Here is a 22,943-nt window from a genome sequence, read left to right as displayed (position 1 = left end):
CCTACGAATAAGAATTAGATCATTGGACTACCTCAGCAGACATCTTGTGGAGATGGGAGCTTTACAAGGGGTACAGGGGAGCTATTACAGGTGTCATAGTCCTATAATACCTGTCCATACGTGTATGTCCAATCCATAGATTGCACACAATACGAATTTATAGGTCCAGTCAGGTGCCTGCCCATAGACGTACCCACCCACTGCGCCCGGTGATGCCCCCTGTACTCCATAGTGGAAAAAAATATTACAGGGCCCCCCCTATCCATTAAATGTTAGTAGGCATGTTCCCAAGCAACCATCGAAACCTTCACGTTTTCCTGCCAAGCTTCCGACCTAAAGGCGGGAGTCGCTGTGGCTCGTCGTCACCTCAACCTCCTCCAACTGCATCCCGGTACATTCCCGACACCAAAACACCAACACACCCGCCAACCCCCCCACGGCCACGACATCGCCATTGTCGCGACAACGCCATTCATCTGTGCATCGTCACCTCTGCAGCCCAGATATTGGAACGTATTCTTGATTCTTTGTAATCAACCGCTGCAGCCTTGTCGGAACCCTTCCTGGGTTCATCTTGTGGGAGCTACCGAAAAAAACAACAAGCTCAACCCGCGTCTTAGTACCGCTTTCACCGTCATACTGTCCCGGACCGCTGCAGTATTGCAAAACATTCACGACCAGTCTACCCTCATATACATTTGAGAGGCTCTAGGCCTCTTCCACTTCTGCCATGGGTATCTGCAACTCTTGCTGCAGAGGTCCGTCATCCCACCGCCCTTGCAGCCTTTTGCTTGCCTGCGCTAGTTTTCACGATCATTGCTAACTCATACTTTCAGGCCAGAGCCGTGATGGCCTTTACGAACCGGTTCTTGCCGACAGCGAGAGGGAAGCTGTAGCTGACCTGCTCCAATATCTCGAGAATGTATGTAATAGCACGCCCCCTCTCTACCTACCCTCTGACGTCGGAGACTTACCATCATCACGATACAGCGGGGCGAGACAGACTTCTTTTGCGGCGAGCCTCTTCGTGCCCTCAGTACCTTGGTCTTTTCCGAGAATATCGACTTGCAACGCAGTGCCAGTCTCACCTTTGCCGAAATCACAGAAAGAGGTGCGTAGCCATACCCTTGGCTGCTCACGGACATGTACCCACGCAGCCTTGAATAGCTGATGGCTCCCCAAAGCATAGACACGAACTGACTTTATATACTGCAGATGTACGCGAAGTCGACAGGGACACATTAGAGCCCATCCTGTTCCTCCTCCAGAGCCCAGACATCGAGGTCCAAAGAGCGGCAAGTGCAGCCCTGGGCAACTTGGCTGTCAACAGTAAGACACAGAATCCCAACAAGCCGCCCGATCTCTTTTCTGCGCATGCTGACATTCAATACCCGCCCTTGTCTAGCCGAGAACAAGGTCCTCATCGTCCAACTAGGAGGCCTGACACCCCTAATCCGACAGATGCTGTCGCCCAATGTCGAAGTTCAGTGCAATGCCGTTGGCTGCATCACCAACCTTGCAACCCACGAAGAGAACAAAGCCAAGATTGCTCGATCTGGCGCCCTTGGTCCTCTCACCCGGCTGGCCAAATCCCGCGATATGCGTGTCCAGCGGAATGCCACTGGCGCACTGCTCAACATGACGCATTCTGGTAAGTCTTGCCCTTTTAACGACGCATGCATTTCTTTGCTATTACCTCGGACTCCGTACTGACACAGACGTACAGATGAGAACCGCCAGCAGCTGGTCAACGCTGGCGCCATCCCTGTTCTCGTCCAGCTTCTTTCTTCTGCCGACGTCGATGTCCAGTACTACTGCACGACTGCTCTGAGTAATATCGCCGTCGACGCGAACAACCGGAGGAAACTCGCTTCGACCGAACCCAAGCTTGTCCAGTCTCTAGTCCACCTCATGGACTCGTCGTCTCCCAAGGTCCAGTGCCAGGCCGCTCTAGCTCTCCGAAACCTGGCCTCGGACGAGAAATACCAGCTAGACATTGTGCGCGCCAACGGCCTGCAGCCTCTCCTCCGACTCCTCCAGTCCTCGTACCTCCCACTCATCCTCTCGGCCGTTGCCTGCATCCGCAACATCTCCATCCACCCTCTGAACGAGTCCCCCATCATCGAGGCCAACTTTCTGAAGCCGCTCGTCGACCTTCTCGGATCGACCGACAATGAAGAGATCCAGTGTCACGCCATATCGACCCTCCGAAACCTCGCCGCAAGCTCCGACCGCAACAAGGCCCTCGTTCTCGACGCTGGCGCCGTTCAAAAGTGCAAGCAGCTAGTGCTAGACGTCCCCGTCACGGTGCAGTCAGAGATGACGGCTGCCATTGCCGTCCTAGCTCTAAGCGATGACCTCAAGTCTCACTTGCTGAACTTGGGTGTCTGCGATGTCCTGATTCCCCTCACGCACTCTGAGAGCATTGAGGTTCAAGGTAACAGTGCCGCTGCCCTCGGCAATCTCTCGTCAAAGGGTAAGTGACGCTCTACTTCTGTGATTGCTACATCTACCAGCATTATTGAAGGCTTCTAACATAGATAAATTATAGTTGGCGACTATTCCGTCTTCGTCCAGAACTGGGACGAGCCCAACCAGGGCATCCACGGATACCTGGAGCGGTTCCTACAATCAGGCGACGCCACGTTCCAGCACATTGCTGTCTGGACTCTCCTTCAGCTCTTTGAGTCGGAAGACAAGACTCTGATCAGCCTCATAGGCAAAGCTGATGATGTCATTGAGCACATCCGAACCATTGCCAACCGACAGGTAGACACGGAGCCCGCCATGGACGAGGAGGATGAGGGAGAGGTTGTCAACTTGGCCCAGCGGTGCCTGGAGCTCCTGGGCCAGAGCGGAAATAAGACGCACATTGAGGGCTGATGGACATGATCGACCTCGCCTCATACTGATCAACTATGAGCCCTGTAGTGCACACATACCCTCTCTCTTCCCCTCATATTCCCTCCCCTTCTTCTCCTCTTCTCTCCTCCATCCTTTTTTCTCCTCTCTTTTTTTCCTTCTTTCCCATTTGTTGTAGCGAATTTCCTGTTACGGATGGAGTTGAGTGGCATGGGAAATGGACGGTGTTGCGGCGTTTTCAAAGGATTTGACAGCTCAGACGTTCAAGAACTCCTTTCACGTCCCGTCAACTATGTCATTCCCGGGGTCGAACAAGATGGTCACTACTGCTACTACTAGTAGTACCATTGGCGACTCGACATATACCACTGCAAGAAGACGGACAGGATGAGAGAAGGACTTGTGTGCCCTGGCACAACTGCCCAACAACATCTACTTTCCTTTCGATTCTCGAACATTCCTTTTCTTTCCTTCCTTTTCTTTCCTCTACGTCTCTTATCTTTTATTCTTTTTCATTTCCATTTTCACTTTGTACAAAGCATGATCAGTTGATGGGAGGAACGCGATTTTAGCCGATGGAATTACTAGTACCGAATGTGTCTTCGGAGAGAGGGGTAGTGGCGTGTAGTAGCTGAAGTGGACAATACCAAGTTTCGTAGGGAAGACAGACATACAGCATGTAATTAGACGGTCACGGTGGTGATACGCTGGCAGAGACAAGACTTGCTACTTGTTTTTTACATGCGGAACATGTGTGGATTAATATACATAATATGATGTAGCAAGGCTAGCACGAGTGAAGCTGCATATATAGGACGTAAGGGAAAAGGTAAAGGAGAATTGAAAAGAGCAGTGGGCTTAGCCGTCTATCCTCACGGGTTGCATGGCATTCTGGAACCAGGTACGCTCAGCCCAGGGGAAAACCTTGGCGGTGACTTTGCCCTGGATGAGAGCGAGCGGTAAAGGGCCAAACATTCTCGAGTCCCTCGACGCAGCCAGATTATCTCCTACGATCCAACAATGTCCTTCAGGGACCTGGACAATTATCAGCACTCGTTCTACCCTGACAGTTGTCAGGGAAGAGAGGGGGCGGAGGCTAGTAACGTACCTGGAGCATGCTCTCCTCCCCCCTCTCCCCCGGTGTCCCAGCGACAACATAGTCCCCCGGCATGCCGATGATGCGCTTCATCCCGTTGGCATCAGGAGATATCGGGATCCGGTACACCACCAAGTCGCCCACGCGCAACTGACCTCGCCGATTGCGAGCGTGCGTCAAGTCGACAAGGACGCTGTCGCCGCTCACGCTAAAGGTGGGAACCATGGAGGGGCCCTGCGTGTCAGCCCATTGGTAGTGTTGGGTCCAGAAGTAATGACATGCTGCGAGGAGCTTGAGGGTTGAGACTGGTATGCGGAGGGGGTGGGCTGCTAGGTGGGAGATCATTTTTCGTCGCCACGGGTGGTTCAGACTCCTAGGAGTGCAGTGGATGAGCCGGTTAAGGCGGTTGTGTTTGTTGTGAATGGATGTGGTGGCTATGTACAATGTCGCATTACGTCGGATGAGATGGGTTGATGAGGTTTTTGGTGATGAGGTGGTTGAAGTTGGCAATGAAGTTGAAACTGGGAATTGGACTAGCCTGTTTGGGACACTTCACGGACAGCGCGCTTACCCGGTATCACATGGTTGATATTTTTTTTTTTTTGCAACCAGCATGTACGTGTTCATACTCGTACAGTATCATTTTAAATGTTTTTTTTTTTTTAAAAAAAAAGGAAAATGTGTTGTACTTACTGAGGGGAGGTATATAAATAAAGTAACTGGAAATAGAACATCTGATAGATTTTATAGTGTTTGGTCACTTTGACCGCTACTAGTATTGGTTTGAAAGGCGTAATTGTAGGTGCATGTGTGACTTAGACGTGCATTAACGTAAACGGATTCTGGTATCTTGCCTCCTGTTTTCTTGCTCTTGCTTCACCATCATCCAGCCTCTTTTCGTCATCATCCTTCCCCATCTCTTCTCCTCTTCAAACCTTCCTCCCCATCTTCTTGGCACGGCGATCTGTGGAGAAGCCTGCAATGATCTTTTGTTCGGAAAAAAAGCACCGGTCAGAGGTGGCATTGTTCGGTAAACATAGCATCGAGGCACCGAACAAGTCCTGCTGGGTAGTCATTTGAGACGACTGTATGGAGTTTTAGTAGCTACATGTATGAAGGGGAGCGCTACGACTAGTCGACGACGGCGTCAGGGTGTGTGTGGGGTGCGTCTGATATTGTTATGCTTGGCATCTACGAGTATACAGTCCATCATAGCTACGGTCTACCTCGGGGATGCCAAGGAAATCTAATAATCCGATGATACTATCATCAAGTCGCCCCATGGCCACGGGCCGCGTTCACGCTCTTGGCCCCAGAGCTTGAAATGAATGTGTGCCATGCCCCGATTAGGTGACGATACTGACTGCTCGCACGATGTATATCGCATCTCGATTGAGAGGATAACCTCATTTCCCATCAGTCGGTGGTTGATATACGCTGAGATTTCCTGAGTGCGATTAGATCTTATCCCCTAGCGCCTACCCCTGCTTCATGGTTTCGTGGTGGAGCTGTCACTTTTCTCTTTTGCATATGAGTAAACCCGTAGAAGAGTGCCTGTAGATAGATACACATGCTGTCTCTTGTCAGCGCAAAGAGAAGAGAAGAAAAGAGCGAGAGAGGCCTGAGGTTGAACCTTTTAAGAGAAGGAGAGCGTGTGTTACTCCCCCTCTGCACATGTACGGACATCTTCGAGTGTTACAGAGCTCAATCTGAACACAAGACTCTGAGACATTCTACCCAGGGTCATTGTACAAGTCCGTTATCTAAGGCGTAAGCCTTGAACATATCTTTCTCAAGGGAAGTTCAGCCACGAGTCAAAATCTCGCCATGTGATTGGCGCTTTCTGTAGCCATGACAACATTACACACAGTGCCGAAGATCGAGGGAACTGATGGGCGGGTACCTTTTGCTACATATCATTCGTCTATGTGAGGTCAACATCGACTTACATGTACGAGTATTTCACCCGCTGGCGATTGGCAATTCAGAGCCGATTTATACAAATGTACGAGTAGATACGACGTGGTCGAAAGAGTAGGACGCTTCCGAACTTACCCGAAGGCATCATGTTGCACAGCCCAGGCAATAGAGTAGGACTACCACGCACACCATCTGTTGGATTCCGAAGCGTATACTGTGGAACATAACCTGCAGTGCTGAAGGTTAGACGGACGCCAATACAAAGGCACGTGTGTGCAGCTAATGGCAACTTGCAATGCGGCCATGGCTTGGCCATGCGGGAAAACGCCAATTCTAAACGTTCCCGTCAAGGGAATGGACAGGGTGAGGTGAGAGTAATGAAACAAGTGAAAGGGAAAAAAAGGGTAAAATAGAAGAAAAGATAATAATTGAAAGAATGAAAGAAAAAAAACAAGCTGTCGCCGCAATCTTGTTCTTTCCTTTTGATTTTCTCCTTCCTCTTTATCATTCCGCGAGAGCTACCCGGAGGCCCAAATGTTGAGTCGAATGGTTGGCCCGTGATTGCTAATGTTTGGGTGCTTTCTTTTTCCCTTGACGGGATGAAGTTGCATGTGTGCGGCACTGCCCCATAGTGGAGCGGGTTGGGAGATAATAAGTCGTATACGTACTCCGTACTCGTAGTCTGGTGGATGAGGCCTCTCCATACAAGGTTAGCCCCGTCCATCGCAACACTGGTGGAGTTTGGTTGTCTCACATTCACAGTAGGAAGCCTGACAGTCAATACGTCGTAGTCAAGAGTAGCTTAATTATAACCATAAGACCCTGGCAGTTTGGTGGCTCCATGGAGATGGGAGAAGGGACAAGTACACCAAGTGGCCCTCCATCCCGGCACCCATACGAAGACTTGCGTCGTACGCTATATTACCAAGGTGTGGCACCGTTCCTACAAGGTTCAAGTAAGACGAGCCTGTTTGTATGTCATCTCTTTTTCTTCCCCTTCATGTTTTGCACAGCCTCAAGAGGGGGGGGAGAGGGGGGGCGTGGATCGACAAGCCATGATTCAAGAGCAACAGAAGAGACTCACCGTTGAGATTTCAGACCAAGGGCGAAACACGCGCTTTCCTCTTGGGAAAGGTGAGAGAGACATGTGTCTGGTGTGTGCCAGTGCGCGCAATGAGGCTCAGCTGCTTGCTTGCTTGCGTGCTGCCAACAAGGGACCAAACGCAAGGAGGGGTGTGTGTACCATGCTGGGCTTTGACTCCATCAACATACATGAGGGTGTGCAACACAAAGACAGGGAGGGAGGGTACCGGACCTGATTTGCCATCCATAGACCGTGCCGGCTTGCGTTTGGTCGAAGACGGCACACGCTCGCTCTCTCTAATTTTAACTTATAGGCCATGTCGTGCCCTTTTTCACTTCTTGAAGACCAAGCCACAGGGCGATCCCACCGCAGTGCATTGCATATCAACGAGTGCCGGGGTGCCCATTTGGGAGATAGGGGCCAATGGGGTGACTAGCCGGACGGCGATCTAAGCTACCAAGTGCGCGCAGGTACTCTTGGTAGTTCGCCTCTTGTTCCCAAATAGAAGATTATAGAATCCATTGGTTCGATGTATGGTGGGATTGGCGTATACGTATCTCACATGTTGCCAAAGCCCGACAGCACGTTGATTTTTATTTTATTTTAAGATGGTGTCAATTCGTGCATGGGATGAAACAAGGGAGAAAAAGAAAAGAAAGAGAAGAAAGAAGAAATGAGTGGAAAGATAAACATTATGCCGGTGCCCGATGCTCAGGGCCCAATCTCATTTCCGTCATCTATCACGGGCCGGGGTTAGTGGACAGGCGGGATTCGTCAAGCGTGGCCGAAAAAGGAAAAAAGGCTCCCGGGTACGAATCTGACAGTCAAGCACATTATACATACCTGTATAGTTTGTATAGTTGTACTGGATCTCTACAACGGGAGTACATGTTTCAAATGGAGTCATAGTTGATATCGCCCCCCATCTTCTACTTCTTTTCTACAAAGTTCAAGCACTGCCGGGACGGGGACACACTAATGAAGGTTTCCTGATAACTGGCCGGCTCCATCTGCCAAGTGCTACTGCCAAGTGCTACTGCCAAGTGTGCCACTGCCAAGCCACATGTCTCTGACTCTTACCAAGTTTGTGAGTTGACGAGTATGTCTATACTGACTATTATACTACGGAGTTATGATCTATTATCAAGTACCGGGCCAGCGGGCGAAGCTTACAGGTAAAGCTAGGAGAGATGGGCGGGGAGGGGGGAAGGGGGGTCCCAGTAAGGGCGGATCTCTCGGGCAGCGACCGCGGAAAGTAGGGGGGGGGAGACTAATCATAGCCTGGGGTGTGCTTATTGAGAGTATGGATTATAATTTGTTCGCGGTAGGGCTCCTTTATCCATCATGACTAAAAAAGAAAAGGGGGGCGTGGGGTTGTACTAGCTATGTCTTTTCATCATAAGTTTTCGTTTCACAGGATGAGGACAAGAGACAGGGACAAGGGAGGGGTGACGCTTGGTTATGCTATGATATTGGGTTGTAATGGGGGCACTGTTCCCGTTCGCCCTGTCTATGTCCCGGGATCTACCTATAATACCTTCGTCCGCTCTCCATCGCTCGACTGTTTCTCATCTCTTGTTGTCTTCACTATTTCACTGCCTTGGATATACATTATTTCCGGCTTTGACCAAAACAAGAGAGCGGCGAGATCTCGATACGCTTCTTATCAATATTGACTAGTTATCTGTTACCTCTTCTGCCAAATAACCCATCGTCTTCTATCTGGATTTCTCCTTTTCACCGGTGCTCTCCATCTCTTAGTGTTTCCCGTCTCGGGACATTGCTTTTGCATCATGGCGTACTCTGAACCCGACCCGGAGCTGTGCAAGAAGTATGCCCAGTTTGCTTCTCACATGGTCAGGTGGCAGTTCAAGGTCATCTACTGGACCATGTTTATCGCAAACCTATTCGTGCTGTTTCTTGCCTCGTGGTCTTTTACAAAGTACGTTGATTTCACGATCCTGATTTTACCCTCCTCACTCTCCATGGAATTGGCTGACTGACCGGGTCCGCTTGTTTGTTTCGAATTCAGGGCTCAAACCGCTGCCGATCGACTGAAAGACAATCCCAAGAAAAGGTCAAAGACGATACGCATGTACATGCTGCTGTGTCTTGGCTGCATTGTTGTTTCGACCGTCATTGTCGTCATGGAGGTTTACTCCCTCATGGCGCTCCAGTTTTGTGACGGAGAGGACCTGATTTCTCTCTACTGGTCATCCTTCATGATGATCCAGGTGGGCTCGCTCATTGCCATGATTGGCATCATCCTTTCCATGATCCATCAGCTGAGGAACAGCGCTCATCCGTACGTTGACCGCTCCCCCTCCCCCCACCTGGATCCTATTCCCTATTCCTTGATATCAAACATATGCCGTTATCAAGTCCATGAAAGCAGACTAACATCTCTATCTAGGCCCTGGGCGCTTGCACTCGGAACACCCGTTCTTGTCATTGCAGGCTTCCTCCACCTGTTCCACCTAGGCACCAAGACCAAGATCAAGAAGATGAGGGCCGCCTCGACAAGCACAGCTAGTTCTGGTGACCCCAATGCTGGACCCCCCATCAGTCAAGTGTATGCTGTCGCTGTCCCTGTCTTAAGGGCCCTGCTCCACCTCGTCCATGTTGGCTAACCCCCTCTTGTGTACTAGAAACACGATTCAGGTCGACGATGAGAACGAGCTCGGAGATATCTCGAAAGATACCATGAGAGACGTAGATTATATCGGTATAACGATTGACGGGGGCCCCATTATACGTTTCAATCGACCCATCACCAGCGTGCCATTTGGTGGAAATCCCGTGATGCTGGGCCGTGATGAGCTCGGCAGGACGATTGCATCCTGGCCCCGGGATGCAGCACGGTATTTCACGGACCCGGAGAGGTAGGACAGGCAATGATGAATTCAGGGTTAATGGATAAGAAAGGAGGTGAAGGGATTCAAGGCATCTGTTACATACTAGCGAGGGTTTCCATGAGTACAGGTAAATAACGGCCACGCCTGTGCCGGGTCAGGTTTACGAGGACACAAAAGGAAGGGGCACTAACGCGGCGCACACGGTTGGCGTTTTGATTTTCTCAGGCGGCAATCTTGTTGATACCACATTCTGTTATGATCTTTTAATATATATAGTACATACAATTTGAAGAAGAGTGAGAATATTTCGATCACACACATTCGGCGTTAGAGGAACCTTTCTCCCAGCAATATTTGGCTGTCGATAAACACTCGAACATCTCTTCTTATGGCGCTGACTGCCCTTGAGATTATCTCTCTTCCCTTGTTAAATCTCCTCTTTTCTTCGCAAGATCCGACATTTTCCTCATTCCTCATGACCTGGACTTAGATCCATATAGTTACCTCATTGTTGTCAACTAGGCCTTTCAGCGCCCCGTTAGGTGCCAACTCTATTATAGCATCTGCTGGTTTGTTATGGCCGTTGATCTATCTAACTGTTACGGGTTGTACCTCGTTATCAGGGCTTACGAGAAACCGACAATGTGGATGAACTGTATTTTGGCAACGCTGATACTGCCTCGCGGCCCTGCCAACCGTTGTGGCCCACCACTCGCCGACCGAATCTGCCGCCTCTTCAGGCCGCACCGGGAATGCACAGATGAACCCGCGTCCCATTTGAGCTGGCGGGGACCATCTCTTCCCAGCCAGTATTGTGCTGTCCATGCTCATGGAGGCTCCCTACGCCAAAAAAAAAAGAAGCCGTCACCCCTCTCGACTTGTCGGCTCTGCAGTCTCTCCGCTATAATAGATTCTGGGTCTTGATACCAGCTATATATACGATATATAGTAACTAGTACGCCGCGAGTCTATGGAGAGTCTATGAGAGACTGCTGATGACTCCTAATTTCCCTCATATAGCTGGACTCCTTCCTCTTTATCGCCAAATAAATCTCTTCAAGGCTACTGAAGCAAAACCAGCCCGCCACGATAGCCCCTCCTAAGCGTTATGATTACTATGAGTATCATTTGCCGCAATGATATATAATTGTGCTACTTAGTAAGCACCGAATGACCCCCACTAATCCTTGATACTGACACTTACTCGTACACTGATGTTGGAGCGCTCAATTATGTACAACGTACCAATGGTAGAGGAGGAAAATCAATGTACGTCAAGCTTATAAATGATGGGGGGTATAGTGGGGTGGAAGCCGTCAGGTTGGATTTGTCCCGCCACCTCGGCGATGGCTTTGAAATCATAGCTCCGTCTTCGGCCATTGTCTGCAAAATGTTTCTTTTCCAGCATCAACATCTACATCGCACTAGAGCTCACAATCGCCCACTCTTCATCACTTGACGACGCCCTCTTCGTGTCTGGAAGTCGACAGAAAGAGATCGACAAGAAGACCCCGGCACTTGTACCTTTCCAAAGACAAAACGCCGAATCGCCCGGCCCGCGTGCGCATTGCCAAGATGGGTCTGGAAATGGTCAAGCACATTGTGCTGGTACGTCGCGCAGGATCCCTGGAATAAACCATTTTACCGGGAGAAATATTTACTGATTGAACAGGTTCTTTCCGGCAAAGGCGGCGTCGGCAAATCGTCAGTCACAACTCAGCTAGCCCTATCGCTATCTCTGGCAGGCCACTCGGTCGGCATCCTCGACGTCGACCTCACGGGGCCCTCGATACCGCGCATGCTGTCCATCGAGACGTCCAAAGTCACACAAGTCCCCGGGGGCTGGGCGCCGGTGCTGGTTCACGAAGCAGACGAAGAAACGGGGATCGGCAGCCTGAACGCCATGAGCCTGGGGTTCCTGCTACCCAATCGGGGCGACGCCGTGGTGTGGCGTGGACCCAAGAAGACGGCCATGATCCGACAGTTCATCAAGGACGCCTTCTGGGGCCCCACAGACTATCTCTTGATCGACACGCCGCCGGGGACGAGTGACGAGCACATTTCACTGGTGGAGGCGTTGCAGAGGGACGCCCTAGGCAGCCAGGTTGCCGGAGCGGTGGTGGTGACGACTCCTCAGGCTGTGGCGACGGCAGATGTGCGCAAGGAGCTCAACTTTTGCGCAAAGACGGGCGTGAGAGTGCTCGGTGTCGTAGAGAATATGAGCGGCTACGTGTGCCCACACTGCTCCGAGTGTACCGACATCTTTGGATCTGGGGGCGGCAGGTCCATGGCGACTGAGTTTAACGTGCCGTTCTTGGGATCGGCGCCCATGGACGCCCAGTTCATCGCCCTCATCGAGGAGGGTAGACGTCCCCGCTACCCTGTAGGAACACAGGTTGGAGGCAGAGACATCTCGGCGGCAGCAGATGACGGCGAGAAGGGTGGCAAAGATGATGGCTTGCTGGTGGACAAGTACAAGGACTGTTTACTAAGTCACATTTTTAAGGATGTCGCCGAAAAGGTGTTGAAATATGTGGATGAGGCAGTTGGGAATTAAGAGGCAAAGGATACGAATTACTCAGTTCTATGCATGTGTGTTGATACTCTAGCGAATGCAATATTATCATCAACTTGTCGCCAGTTGCCAACATGGTGACTCGTCCATGTATTACGTGTACCTGTGCCTGCATATGCCGAGCTTGCGGTCTGCGCCACGCCGTAGGAGGATGCATCATTATGCGACTGATGTCAGCGAGAGGGGTAGCACATTTAGTACAGTGGCTGCACGGGAGCTAAGAGAGACGCATGGACGACAACCCGAGAGAAATAGAGCGGCGGTGAGGGACGAGTGTTGTGAGAAACGGGTATTACAGTAATATTACAATATTACTCGTACTTGTGCTCTCGACACAGGACAAATCGTCGATGACATGGCCCATATCAAAGGTGTAGAATCAAGGGTGTAGACGAGGTGCATAAACCCCGCGCTCTGCTCCGCCGAGAATGATTGAAAAAATCTTCCAGCGACCGACTGCCATGGACGCACAACACTGTATTTTAATATTTCCCTTGTTATTGGACATGCCATATGCGAGGGCCTGCATCGAGTGCGATGAAACGCAAATCGGCGATGACGCATATGTCCTAGAGGGAAGGATTGAACCATATTTAACCACAACACCGTTAGGAAAAGCCATATATCCATATATTTGATATTATATACTAAAACTGAAATAGTACTCGTGTTTCCTAGGAGAGAAAGGGATCATGGAGAAACATACAATAACGATAATCTACAGCACTCTACTGGAGGCCACTAATAGTCTCATATTATAATACCTGTAGGCTGCTGGGATCTCAATAATATTAGTGCCAAAAGCCTGATGAACGTCGGGCGTCAACACACGGGGAATCTTCCAGTAATAAAGCAAGCCCACTTTATCACTGGCCCTACCCCAACTGGTAACTGGCAAGCACCAGGCGCGGTTGGATGTACGAGTATGGATGCGTTCCTGCGCTATCCGGCGCCTGGAGACTGACCGCTGCAGCCTATGGTTACAGCGGGCTACAGTATCAACTAGGTGCCTATAGGTGCTCATGGTGGGCCACAGTGGGTTACCTTGTCTTTTTAGGCAAATGTTGGCGCTGTCGTTTGCGCCCGCCGTATACCTGCCCTGAAACCTGGAACTCGAGGAGGTATCAGCACCCGCTATTCTGGTACTCTCTGCTCGGGTTGGAACCACATTAGGAGATGAATAGAAGAAAAAAAAACCCACAGAGGGGAAGGACGGAGAAAAAAAAATTGTTCCAGCGACGTCAGTATTCGCTTTCTTCTTTTCTTCTTCCTTCAAGAACGCTCTGTCGAAGCGATCCCAGTAGACTCGCACCAAAAAAATCAAGTTTTTACAGGTGACTTTTCTTCTGTCACTGTCTTGCTCGTCGAGCCCTTTTTTTTTTGCTCAATTACCCGTTGAGCCTTCTATGCCATCCACAGACCCTCTTCGATTCCTGTTCAACCGTCCATCCAAGTATGTTGTTGTGTCCTGCCTCCCGCCCCCGCCATGAAGCCCTCTTCCCACAATTGTGCGCAATACTGACTATCCCGCTTCTCCAGGCCTCGATAACACCCCTACTGAAGGGAAAGAGAACGTCTTTGCTCAGAAAAAAAACACACACCGAATCCCCCTCGAGGTATATCCTCCTAGGATCCGATACTCCTCCACAGGTATCGGACGACAACAGTTGCCTACCACGACTTCGTCGCGGGATCTCTTCTTGCTCGCCCTCCAATTCCAACCTCCCTAACGTCCACTTGAGAGACGTTGCCTAAACTCTCTACACTGCTGATTGCTGCTGGCTTCCGCCAGCATCCTGCAAGAGCCACATTCCTGTGGGCCTACTCTCCTCAGACAGACTCCCCAAGACGGTCTGTTTGGGTGGCAGCTAGTGCTCCGCGGACCCTGCCAACCCGGGCACGGAAAACGACAAGAGCTCTCCTTCACTCTCACTCAGCAAACTCTGAGACCCCTCTCAACTTGCCAAGGCAAGCAAATAGCTTCTCCGTGAATACCGTCGAGGGCATATCTTGCCACCGTTTACACCACGAGAATGGTTAGCCGTTCGATCCCCAATGGCTATGGTCTGTCCTTCTCCGAGGTTGCGCCTCATCTGACCATCAACCACGATGTCGCTGCCGAACTTGATTCTAGCAATGCCTTTGAAGGTCGGTCTTTACCTCGGCCTCGTCTCCTCGCGCACGCTTCATGCTGTACCGTACATAGCTAACTCTAATATAGGCCCTGAGAAGCTCCTCGAGGTTTGGTTCGCCCCAAGCCCTTCGATCCTCCCTCCCGGAGCTCACGTAGATGGCCTGAAGAGCGTCTCCGGTGACGTCTGGGTCGATATGCTTGACCTGGTCAACTGCAAGATCCTTTCCGTTCTCAAGTCTGACACCGTCGACGCCTACCTGCTGTCCGAGTCGAGCATGTTCGTCTTCCCCCACAAGCTCATTCTCAAGACGTGCGGCACCACCACCCTTCTCCTTGGTCTCCAGCGCATGCTCCACATCGCTGCCCTTTACGCCGGCTTCCCCTTCCACAACGCCGACAGCGTCGAGAACATCCGCTCTGCCGCCACGCCCTACCGCGTCTTCTACAGCCGCAAGAACTTCCTCTTCCCGGACAAGCAGCATGGCCCCCACCGCAGCTGGAAGCAAGAGGTCAAGTTCCTCGACGACATGTTTGAGGGCGGCAGCGCCTACATGGTTGGCAAGATGAACGGCGACCACTGGTACCTTTACATCACGTCTCCCAACCAGTCGCTGACCCCCCCTCGCACCCCCGAGTCCGAGCTTGCTACTGGCGAGCAGGTCAAGATCCCCGCTGGCGTTTCTCCCGTCGCTGCAGCTTCGGCTGGTCATAGCGATGAGACGCTCGAGATCCTCATGACGGACCTAGACGTAGAGAATGCCAAGCAGTTCTACCTGGCCAACGCTAGCGAGAAAGCCCGCAACCAGCTTGCCGCCAAGGCCAAGGAAGCTCGTGACCGGGCCCAGGAGAGCCTCGGTAGCCTGGATGAGGAAATTGACGTCTTTGGCATCGGAGAGGATATGGGCGGTGCCCAGCACGGAGACCTCGATGCTACCGAGGCCCTGACCACTGAGGGACATGCCCTTGGAACCGTTGTCTCCGAGTACTGCGGCCTCTCCGACGTCTATCCGGCTAGTGTGTATCCCGACGCCCGCGTTGACGCCTACCTCTTTGGACCCTGCGGATTCTCCGCCAATGGCGTTGTGCCTCCTCCTCCCGCTGTGGACGGAGAGTTATCCAAGATCAACGGCGGCCAGTACTTTACCGTTCACGTCACTCCCGAGCCCGAATGTTCCTTTGCCTCGTTTGAGACCAATGTTCCTGGTGGTCATGGCGGACGCACCACGGCTGAGGTCATCGAGCACGTCGTCTCCATCTTCCGCCCTGGTCGCTTCAGCGTCACCCTCTTCGAGGCCAAGGGCAAGAGCGCCAACCCCTATGGCATGGGTGATGACTTATCCGACAAGAAGAGCATCGCTAATGACCGCCTTGTCGACCCTGTCCAGGGCTACCGTCGTATTGACCGCATTGTTCATGACTTTGAGGACTATGATCTCGTCTTTCGCTTCTACGAGCGTCACGGGTGGGCTGGCGAGAAAGGTGCTCGCGTCGGAGAGCTTGATTAGTTTCAAGCTTCTATCTAGCAGATCACACACTGTCTGTTACTTCTTCACATTCTTGATTCTGCTGGCCTATCAACGGTGCAGCTTTGCCAGTTATTTTGGACAAATGTCAATTCCTCTTTATATGATAGTCTTGTTGTTTTCTAACTATACTCTCCTTAATTAAGCCTATGGCGCCGTTTCTATTCAGTTGTTCGCCAACACTTTTGGCCCGTGATAATAGTGAAACTAAATGCGATATCTCTGTCATGTCCGATATTTGAAAACCAGCAGCTGTATTACTAGCTAGTAAGTAGCGTGCCATATACGTGGTGGCAATGACATTCCGTGATGGATAAAGAATTCCCATGTGATGCTCGAGGCAATCATCACTAGTTTGAAGCTTGCCATATATAATTGTGGGCACTGTTGAAAACTTATCGATAGAAAAATCTTTCTTTTGCCAGGCAACCCACGTGACCTAATTCAGCGGAAAATTTCCAACCAATTTTCTTTTCTTTTTGGTGACCGAATTGAAGGCATAATACTACCTATAACTTCAATCCTGCCATTGACTGTCGACGACACGACCGACTTCTTCCCACCGTCGATCAACCTAGATAACACAACCGTCATAATGCACTTGATGTACACTCTCGACGCCGAGGGCAAGCGCCTCTACACCCTCAAGAAGGTGGCCCACGGCCAGGTCACCAAGTCGGCGCACCCTGCTCGCTTCTCTCCCGACGACAAGTGGTCGCGCCAGCGTGTCACTCTCAAGCGTCGCTTTGGCCTGCTCCTTACCCAGCAGAGTGAGTTTTTCCGATCCAAGGAGTATCACCAGATACAAAAGGTGAATTGTATACTAACAACCATGGCAGAGGAAGAGTAATTCGAACTCTAGTTTTGACACCCAACCCCCCATCCCCCCCATGATAGCAACATCACGACATCCCAAACGGCACAAAAACTCGATGCGTATCGAGTCAGATGAAGTGACAGAGATGAGATGGCCAAAAAAAAAAAGACGCGTGCATAAAAACACAGGAGGATTATGACCTCTTCATGGGACTTCTTTTCGGTCAATTTATTTTTTCTTTTCACGGAGTTACGGTGGCACCCGAGGCGTTCTTCTTGACTAGGAGGCGAGGCCGAATAAAGAAAAATTATGCCTATATATTCTATTTTTTTTTTCTTCCCGTAAATTGCTCGTAAAAATTTTCATCATTTTCCCTTAACTCCTCTTCCTAGAGTTGACATTGCGTCCGGCACCAACACGTATCCTGCCGCCGCCGCCATCCCTCCTGCCGCTGAGTATACCCGGCAGCATATCCTCGTCCATGATGTTCTTCTTGCGCGACCTCCGCTGCTCCTCCGCTGCCCTGGTGTGCTCCTTCTGGTCCTCGGCGAGGATCAGGTCCGCTCCCCACCCGTTCTTGCCCCCGGCAGAGTGCTTCCCTTTACCCTTGGGCATGCGCCCGTTTGACGAACCGGCCACCGGCTTGGGCACGCTGTAGACGTTGCCACGGTTGTTCCACTGGAAGTTCCTCTTCAGATGCACCTTCAGCTCACCAGTCCGGTCGTCGATGGTGCATGCCGTGCGGATTAAAGTGGGCTGTCCGCACGTCGGGCAGAAGCGTCGCTCCATGTCCCGTGTCGTCTTGAAGCATCCGTGGCACCGGAGAACCCAGGTGCGCAGCCGAGAGATGCGCGCCAGCGAGGGCGCCACCAAGTTCAGATTCATGCGGAGTGCCACGTTTTGCATGGCAAAATCGGACGTCAGGACCGCGGCTTGCAGTGTCGTGGGCTGCTTTCCCATTATTGTAGAACCGATGTCGTCTTTGGCCTTCTGCTTCTTCAGGTTGGACGGGGTGATCCAACCGCCGCCATCATCTTCGTCGTCATCATCTTCCTCATCATTCTCATGTTCCACTACTTCAGTCTGTTCCTCTGCGGCTACAGACTCATCGGCCTTTTTGCCATCAACAGGGGACCCCGCCGCCGGCTCCAGTGCCAGGACACTCTCACCCTGTGCAGCACTGAACTTCTCGCCCTTTTCAGCATCTACATTTGCAGGGGCCTCAGTAGTCTCGAGACTAAGCTTCTCGACCTCTCTATTCAAGTTGACCTCTACCGGTGAGATATCGATGGTAGATTCTGTGTTGGTGTCGGTGGGAGTGTCGCCGTCTGGGATATCCTTTGTCACATCTTCTTGTCTCTTCTCTGCTTTGCTGGTTCCGTTGTCGCGGCCTGGTGCCGACCCGTTCAGGGTCTTCTGCCCAGGCGTGTTGCGCAGACGCCAGTCTCCGCCGTTTCGCTCGCATTCAAGTTCATACGTGAGAGCCAGGACCTCCAGGTCAGGCCTGCTGAGGACTTCGAGATCACCGGTGCGTCGGGCAAAGTTGATGACAAACTTGAGGCTGTCGGGTTTGGGCGCCCGCACTGTAGCGAACGGGAGGACCGCCGTCTCGACTCTCGTGCGCGTGGCAGCGTCGCGGATTTCGGGGATTACGGAAGGGAGGATGTAGAACTGTTCGGCTCGAGCGCGGAGGACATCGATAGATGGGTCGTTCTTGATGAGGGGTCCCGTGTCGAGGACGAGACTGTGAATGGGCTTCGAAGGCGGGGCAGAGGCAGGGTCCGCCTCTGTCTGCTGGGGGTTGGGGACAGCCATGGCGGCTAAATCTGAGACTCTGTATGGTTGTTCTTTCCGATTTGTAATATCGATATGTGCGATGTATCAGCGCGAGATCACGAAACCTGTCGTTGCCGGTAATCGTATTTCGTATGAAAGTAGTAGGATTATCTTTTTTTTCGTGGTGGCGGTTAGTGGGGCAAAATCGAGTTGGTGGAAAAATTCGATGTGGGGTGGTGAATTATCTATTAATAAAGCGGGTATGAAAAAAAGTACAAGGGCTATCACATCACAACCTCAGGGTATGAATACAGTGTATTAATAGTCAATAAGATTCGATATAAAATCCAACCACAGGACTAACTTCTCTCAATACCACATGCATCATTAAGTATACAGCTAATATCTCTATTGACCTAAAAGAAAAATTTGCACTCTCCTGTTTCTTTATTCAACTGGAATGTTAAAGGGTTAAAGTCAACTATGCTTGTTCATGAACCAGTGACGGAGACATCCAAATTCCCATAGTCGGGGGGGGGGGGGGGGGGGGGGGGGGGGGGTAGCGCGATGGCCATACTCGGTGAGATGAAATGCGTGAAACCGTTAAATTACATTTTTGACCATAGATCATGATGAAAATCAAGCCAAAACCTATGTATACGCCGATGAAACAAGAAAACCACCTAGAAATCGCCGCCTCCAAAGTCATCGCCGCCCCCAAAATCGTCACCACCACCACCCCAGCCTCCGCCATCAGAGTCGTACCCACCATCTGAGCTGGAACTTCCTCCCCCACCAGGACCACCGGGACCATAACCCCCATCTCCATAGTATCCTCCGCCATGGTGGTCGCCAAGACCGCTCAGGGCGGCAGCACCAAGCATGCCGAGTCCTGCACCACCGGCGGCGGCTCCAAGGGGCAAGCCTAACTTGCTCTTCTTCTTCTTCTTCTTTCCAAACTGGGAGGCACCGAGGGCTCCAGCAGAGGCACCACCTACACCGGCACCTGACAGCTTGCCAAATACCTTGCCTAGAAGGCCATCCTTTCCGCTGCTCTGGCCGTGCTGCGGCTGCTGGTGCTGCGGGGGATACGGACTATGAGACTGCCCATAGGGTCCGGGGCTAGGCGACTGATGGCCGTACTGTTGCTGCGGTGGGTAGAGGCCAGGGCTGCTGTTGCTGTACTGTTGCTGGGGGGGTGCACCGTAATGCTGCTGCTGCGGGGGTTGAGGGCTTGGCGGGTATGCATGTTGATGGTGGCCATAGGAAGGAGGGGGTCCTGGCTGGTGGGACGAGCCGTACGCCCGGGAGTTTTCTTCAGCCTGCAGTTTGGCGGCCAGCTCAGCATCGCTGGAGTAGGTGTTTTGGGGTGGCGCTGCCCCATACTGAGAGTACTGGGCTGGTCCCGCGGGACGTTCCCACTGCGAAACATGGGTGTGGGTGTTGACGTAGAACCTAATGCGAGTTTGCTTGTTAGACAGGGAGAGCTCTCCATATAAGTTGAGGATCTCAAACAGAGAGCCGCAAATCCAGAAGGAGAAGTAGTTGACTCACCATGTCTTGTACTGGTCGTTCCATTGAGATATCCAACCCTCGGGCAGTGGTGGACCGCCTCCTGCGGGAGGAGCTCCGGGGGGTGGTGCTGCGTTGTAGCCTTGCATCTGTGGGGCTTTGGAACCGAGTTGTCGTAAGACGCGCGCAAAGGTTGTGTTGTTTTGTGTCACCTATGGTCTGACAACGGTTGACGTGAAGGTCAGGGTAAAGTTGCGAGCCGAGAAGTATAGAGTATTGAAGATCGGGTACGTTCTATGCGCGGAATACTATGAAATGGAAGAATCGGCGAGGTAAGCGGGCTAAAATACGTTTAGATAAAGTCATAGATATGGACGTGCGGGGTGGCAATGCTTGTTAACAGCTCAGCGATGACGGACTTTGCGGCGCAGCAAGGTCACTTGGAGTGGCTTTGACACCGGATCTATCTCGGAAATATTGGCTGTACCACTGTCAACCAACCAATAATAGGGTGATGGAAAGTGTGGCGCAGGGGTCCTATGCAATTCCTGAGGCTGATTGACTGAGCACGCAATTATTCGTAGGCCGAGAGCAGAACAGTCTACGCTGATTTCAATGTTCATACTCATATCATAAGAATCTTGTCATCTTCGGACAGCGTCTGTGACGCTTGGGCTGGTATCTGGTGATCATCACTAGATCGTGGAGAAGCACCCGAAACTCTCTATCTTCAATGCTCTACGCCCTCATTATTACTTCGTAAGTGTAAATGTACATGTACCGAGGATAGAGGAAAGGCCATATTTGATCACCGTCAAGATCATGTAATGTGCGAGTAACATTACGTATAGGCTTCGGCGTCCTTATGCCATCCATTGGCGGAGGAGTAGGAGGAACAGCCAGGTTGATGTTGCCGATGGTGTTCTGTTGTACATGTAGTATTAGTCAACAATGAATTGCAAGTTGAGTTGAGAGAAACATGATCATTCCCCTTTCCCCTCACTCGACCCCTTTTCTTGCAAAACCTACTATTGATATTGGTCATACGACGGACTAAAATTCTGTGGGCACATGTAACGATGATTCCATGCTTGTATGAGTTCATTGTTACTATGTAACAAGGTGGCTGAGAGAAGAACCTGAGCTGTCGCGCAGCCACGTTGCCACGCCGCCAACTGCGCCACATGAGCTCCTAAACATACATATTCATGTTGACAAGTTCAAAGCTTCAAACACCAGAGCCTAGGCTGCTCTAGAGATAAACGATAACTTTTACCTACAATCACAGAGTAATCGATACTTTTTGATTCGCCCTTCCCGGTTCTATCTCGAAGCTGGGCGGGTCTTTTGACTCTGGGCAGTGCTATCACCCGGGGTATAATGGCTCAGTTCTTGGTCCATGCGCTTCGGGGGTCTTGCATTCTCAGCGTTACCTAATACGACGTAATAGCAGTACGAGAGCGTTACTAAGGTACATATGATGGGTAAAGTGCTGTGAGTATTACCTGCAATAGAACAGAGTATTATTACTACATGTACTGGAGTACGGAGTACTAGAACGAGTTTCTCAGCAGGGTCCCGCATCCCATAGCTACCCATGTATGAGTACAGAGCATTACGGAGTAATGTTACTACTAGTATTCAGTATTGACTATCTCTACAAATGTGTGGCGTGCGAGAAGGACGTACGAGTGCCTTTACTAATACTACGTCGCGTATCCTGATGAGGGGTTTGTTTGTTTGTTTCGCCTTCTTCTCTTCTCTTCCACAACGCATTACACGGTATTACAGCGCAGGTACAGAAGAGAGAGGTCGTGGAGCGAGGGCGAAAAAAAATCGCCAGGTGTGGCCAGACTAACGTCATGAAAAATATCGCGAAATCCGATTGGCTGCTTGACTCACTCCGCAGCTCCTACTAGAAATCTTCTCGACGCTGCATGCAGCTTTAGCGCGTCACTGCCGGCTTGGCGCGGCGCCATCGGCAGTTTTGCTTCCGAGCTTGCAATGATCTGCGCGTACTCCTTTCATCATGTGGAGGACTTTACGGTCTTCCCGTACGGCTCGAAGATGGGGTTTTCGATCACTGTTCCCGGGCTGATAGGCACGTCTTGGTAACGACGTTTCGTCAATGTCGTCCATATATCAGATTTCAAACGATACATTGTTCTCCGCGGGCGGGATTCGCCAGAGATAAACCCCACAACAGTTTGCGTCTTGTGGAGAGGTTTATGGAGGGATACGGTTTCTATTACGTCGTGCAAAACGAGTCGACGTGAGCACGGACTGTCCGGGATCAAAAACATGACAAAGACTAACTACTCCTACTCGTACGTGATTGCCGACAGACCCGCTTACGTTCCGCTAATACTACGGCTTTAGGAGGACGACCAATGTCCGGTCTAGTTGGAAGTGGCATCCTTGCATTGCCATTTGTCATGAATATCCACCATGACCGTTCGCGTTTACGACTAACATACACAACACAACACCGCGAACTTTGCTTTTCTCTCAGCAGGACATACATTTCACGACAACAAATCAAGGGATCTTTAACCTTTGCGGTTTGCGGGGTTGTGCAACGGGGGTAGGAATAAGGGACCAGCTTTCCTCGTTGATGCAGGCCTCCAAGTTGTCATGTGTCCCTGTCACACCCGCGTAGCTTCCCAACTCCCAAACTGTCTTCCGGAGGTCTTTCTATCTTCTTCAAAGACGAAGGACCGGCATTATGGCTTTAGCTCAGACCCACTGCCAATCGGGAACCCTGCCCTGAATTCTTCTTATCTAGAGTT

The 22,943-nt window shown here is 51.2% G+C and overlaps 8 protein-coding genes across 8 annotated transcripts; 5 read left to right on the top strand and 3 right to left on the bottom strand.

The window, feature by feature from the left end:
• Nucleotides 1-730: 730 nt before the first annotated feature.
• On the top strand, nucleotides 731-2,883 carry GMORB2_2620 (vacuolar protein 8; the record flags this gene model as incomplete). The annotated part of the gene is made up of 7 exons (XM_035464599.1): nucleotides 731-758; nucleotides 837-922; nucleotides 991-1,111; nucleotides 1,216-1,329; nucleotides 1,406-1,651; nucleotides 1,727-2,476; nucleotides 2,552-2,883. The coding sequence occupies 7 exons, from the start codon at nucleotides 731-733 to the stop codon at nucleotides 2,881-2,883; spliced, it is 1,677 nt and encodes a 558-aa protein (XP_035319269.1).
• An 837-nt stretch (nucleotides 2,884-3,720) lies between these two features.
• Nucleotides 3,721-4,303, bottom strand: GMORB2_2619 (mitochondrial inner membrane protease subunit 1; the record flags this gene model as incomplete). Its single annotated transcript, XM_035464598.1, has 2 exons — nucleotides 3,721-3,897; nucleotides 3,971-4,303. The coding sequence occupies 2 exons, from the start codon at nucleotides 4,301-4,303 to the stop codon at nucleotides 3,721-3,723; spliced, it is 510 nt and encodes a 169-aa protein (XP_035319268.1).
• A 4,452-nt stretch (nucleotides 4,304-8,755) lies between these two features.
• Nucleotides 8,756-9,592, top strand: GMORB2_2618 (uncharacterized protein; the record flags this gene model as incomplete). The annotated part of the gene is made up of 3 exons (XM_035464597.1): nucleotides 8,756-8,904; nucleotides 8,995-9,267; nucleotides 9,376-9,592. 3 exons carry the CDS (start codon nucleotides 8,756-8,758, stop codon nucleotides 9,590-9,592), a joined length of 639 nt encoding a protein of 212 aa, XP_035319267.1.
• A 1,800-nt stretch (nucleotides 9,593-11,392) lies between these two features.
• GMORB2_2617 (MinD-like ATPase involved in chromosome partitioning or flagellar assembly) lies at nucleotides 11,393-12,374 on the top strand (the record flags this gene model as incomplete). The annotated part of the gene is made up of 2 exons (XM_035464596.1): nucleotides 11,393-11,425; nucleotides 11,490-12,374. 2 exons carry the CDS (start codon nucleotides 11,393-11,395, stop codon nucleotides 12,372-12,374), a joined length of 918 nt encoding a protein of 305 aa, XP_035319266.1.
• A 2,051-nt stretch (nucleotides 12,375-14,425) lies between these two features.
• On the top strand, nucleotides 14,426-16,031 carry GMORB2_2616 (S-adenosylmethionine decarboxylase; the record flags this gene model as incomplete). The annotated part of the gene is made up of 2 exons (XM_035464595.1): nucleotides 14,426-14,540; nucleotides 14,614-16,031. 2 exons carry the CDS (start codon nucleotides 14,426-14,428, stop codon nucleotides 16,029-16,031), a joined length of 1,533 nt encoding a protein of 510 aa, XP_035319265.1.
• A 613-nt stretch (nucleotides 16,032-16,644) lies between these two features.
• On the top strand, nucleotides 16,645-16,899 carry GMORB2_2615 (H/ACA ribonucleoprotein complex subunit 3; the record flags this gene model as incomplete). Its single annotated transcript, XM_035464594.1, has 2 exons — nucleotides 16,645-16,819; nucleotides 16,889-16,899. 2 exons carry the CDS (start codon nucleotides 16,645-16,647, stop codon nucleotides 16,897-16,899), a joined length of 186 nt encoding a protein of 61 aa, XP_035319264.1.
• A 342-nt stretch (nucleotides 16,900-17,241) lies between these two features.
• On the bottom strand, nucleotides 17,242-18,681 carry GMORB2_2614 (RNA-binding protein NOB1; the record flags this gene model as incomplete). The annotated part of the gene is made up of 1 exon (XM_035464593.1): nucleotides 17,242-18,681. The coding sequence occupies one exon, from the start codon at nucleotides 18,679-18,681 to the stop codon at nucleotides 17,242-17,244; it is 1,440 nt and encodes a 479-aa protein (XP_035319263.1).
• Nucleotides 18,682-19,325: 644 nt separating this feature from the next.
• On the bottom strand, nucleotides 19,326-20,303 carry GMORB2_2613 (WW domain; the record flags this gene model as incomplete). The annotated part of the gene is made up of 3 exons (XM_035464592.1): nucleotides 19,326-19,821; nucleotides 19,945-20,097; nucleotides 20,197-20,303. 3 exons carry the CDS (start codon nucleotides 20,301-20,303, stop codon nucleotides 19,326-19,328), a joined length of 756 nt encoding a protein of 251 aa, XP_035319262.1.
• Nucleotides 20,304-22,943: the final 2,640 nt, after the last annotated feature.

The sequence above is a fragment of the Geosmithia morbida genome, assembly GCF_012550715.1.
Source record: "Geosmithia morbida isolate 1262 chromosome Unknown scaffold_14, whole genome shotgun sequence".
Classification (NCBI taxonomy): Eukaryota; Fungi; Ascomycota; class Sordariomycetes; order Hypocreales; family Bionectriaceae; genus Geosmithia; species Geosmithia morbida.
This window is presented reverse-complemented; position numbering and strand designations above follow the sequence as displayed.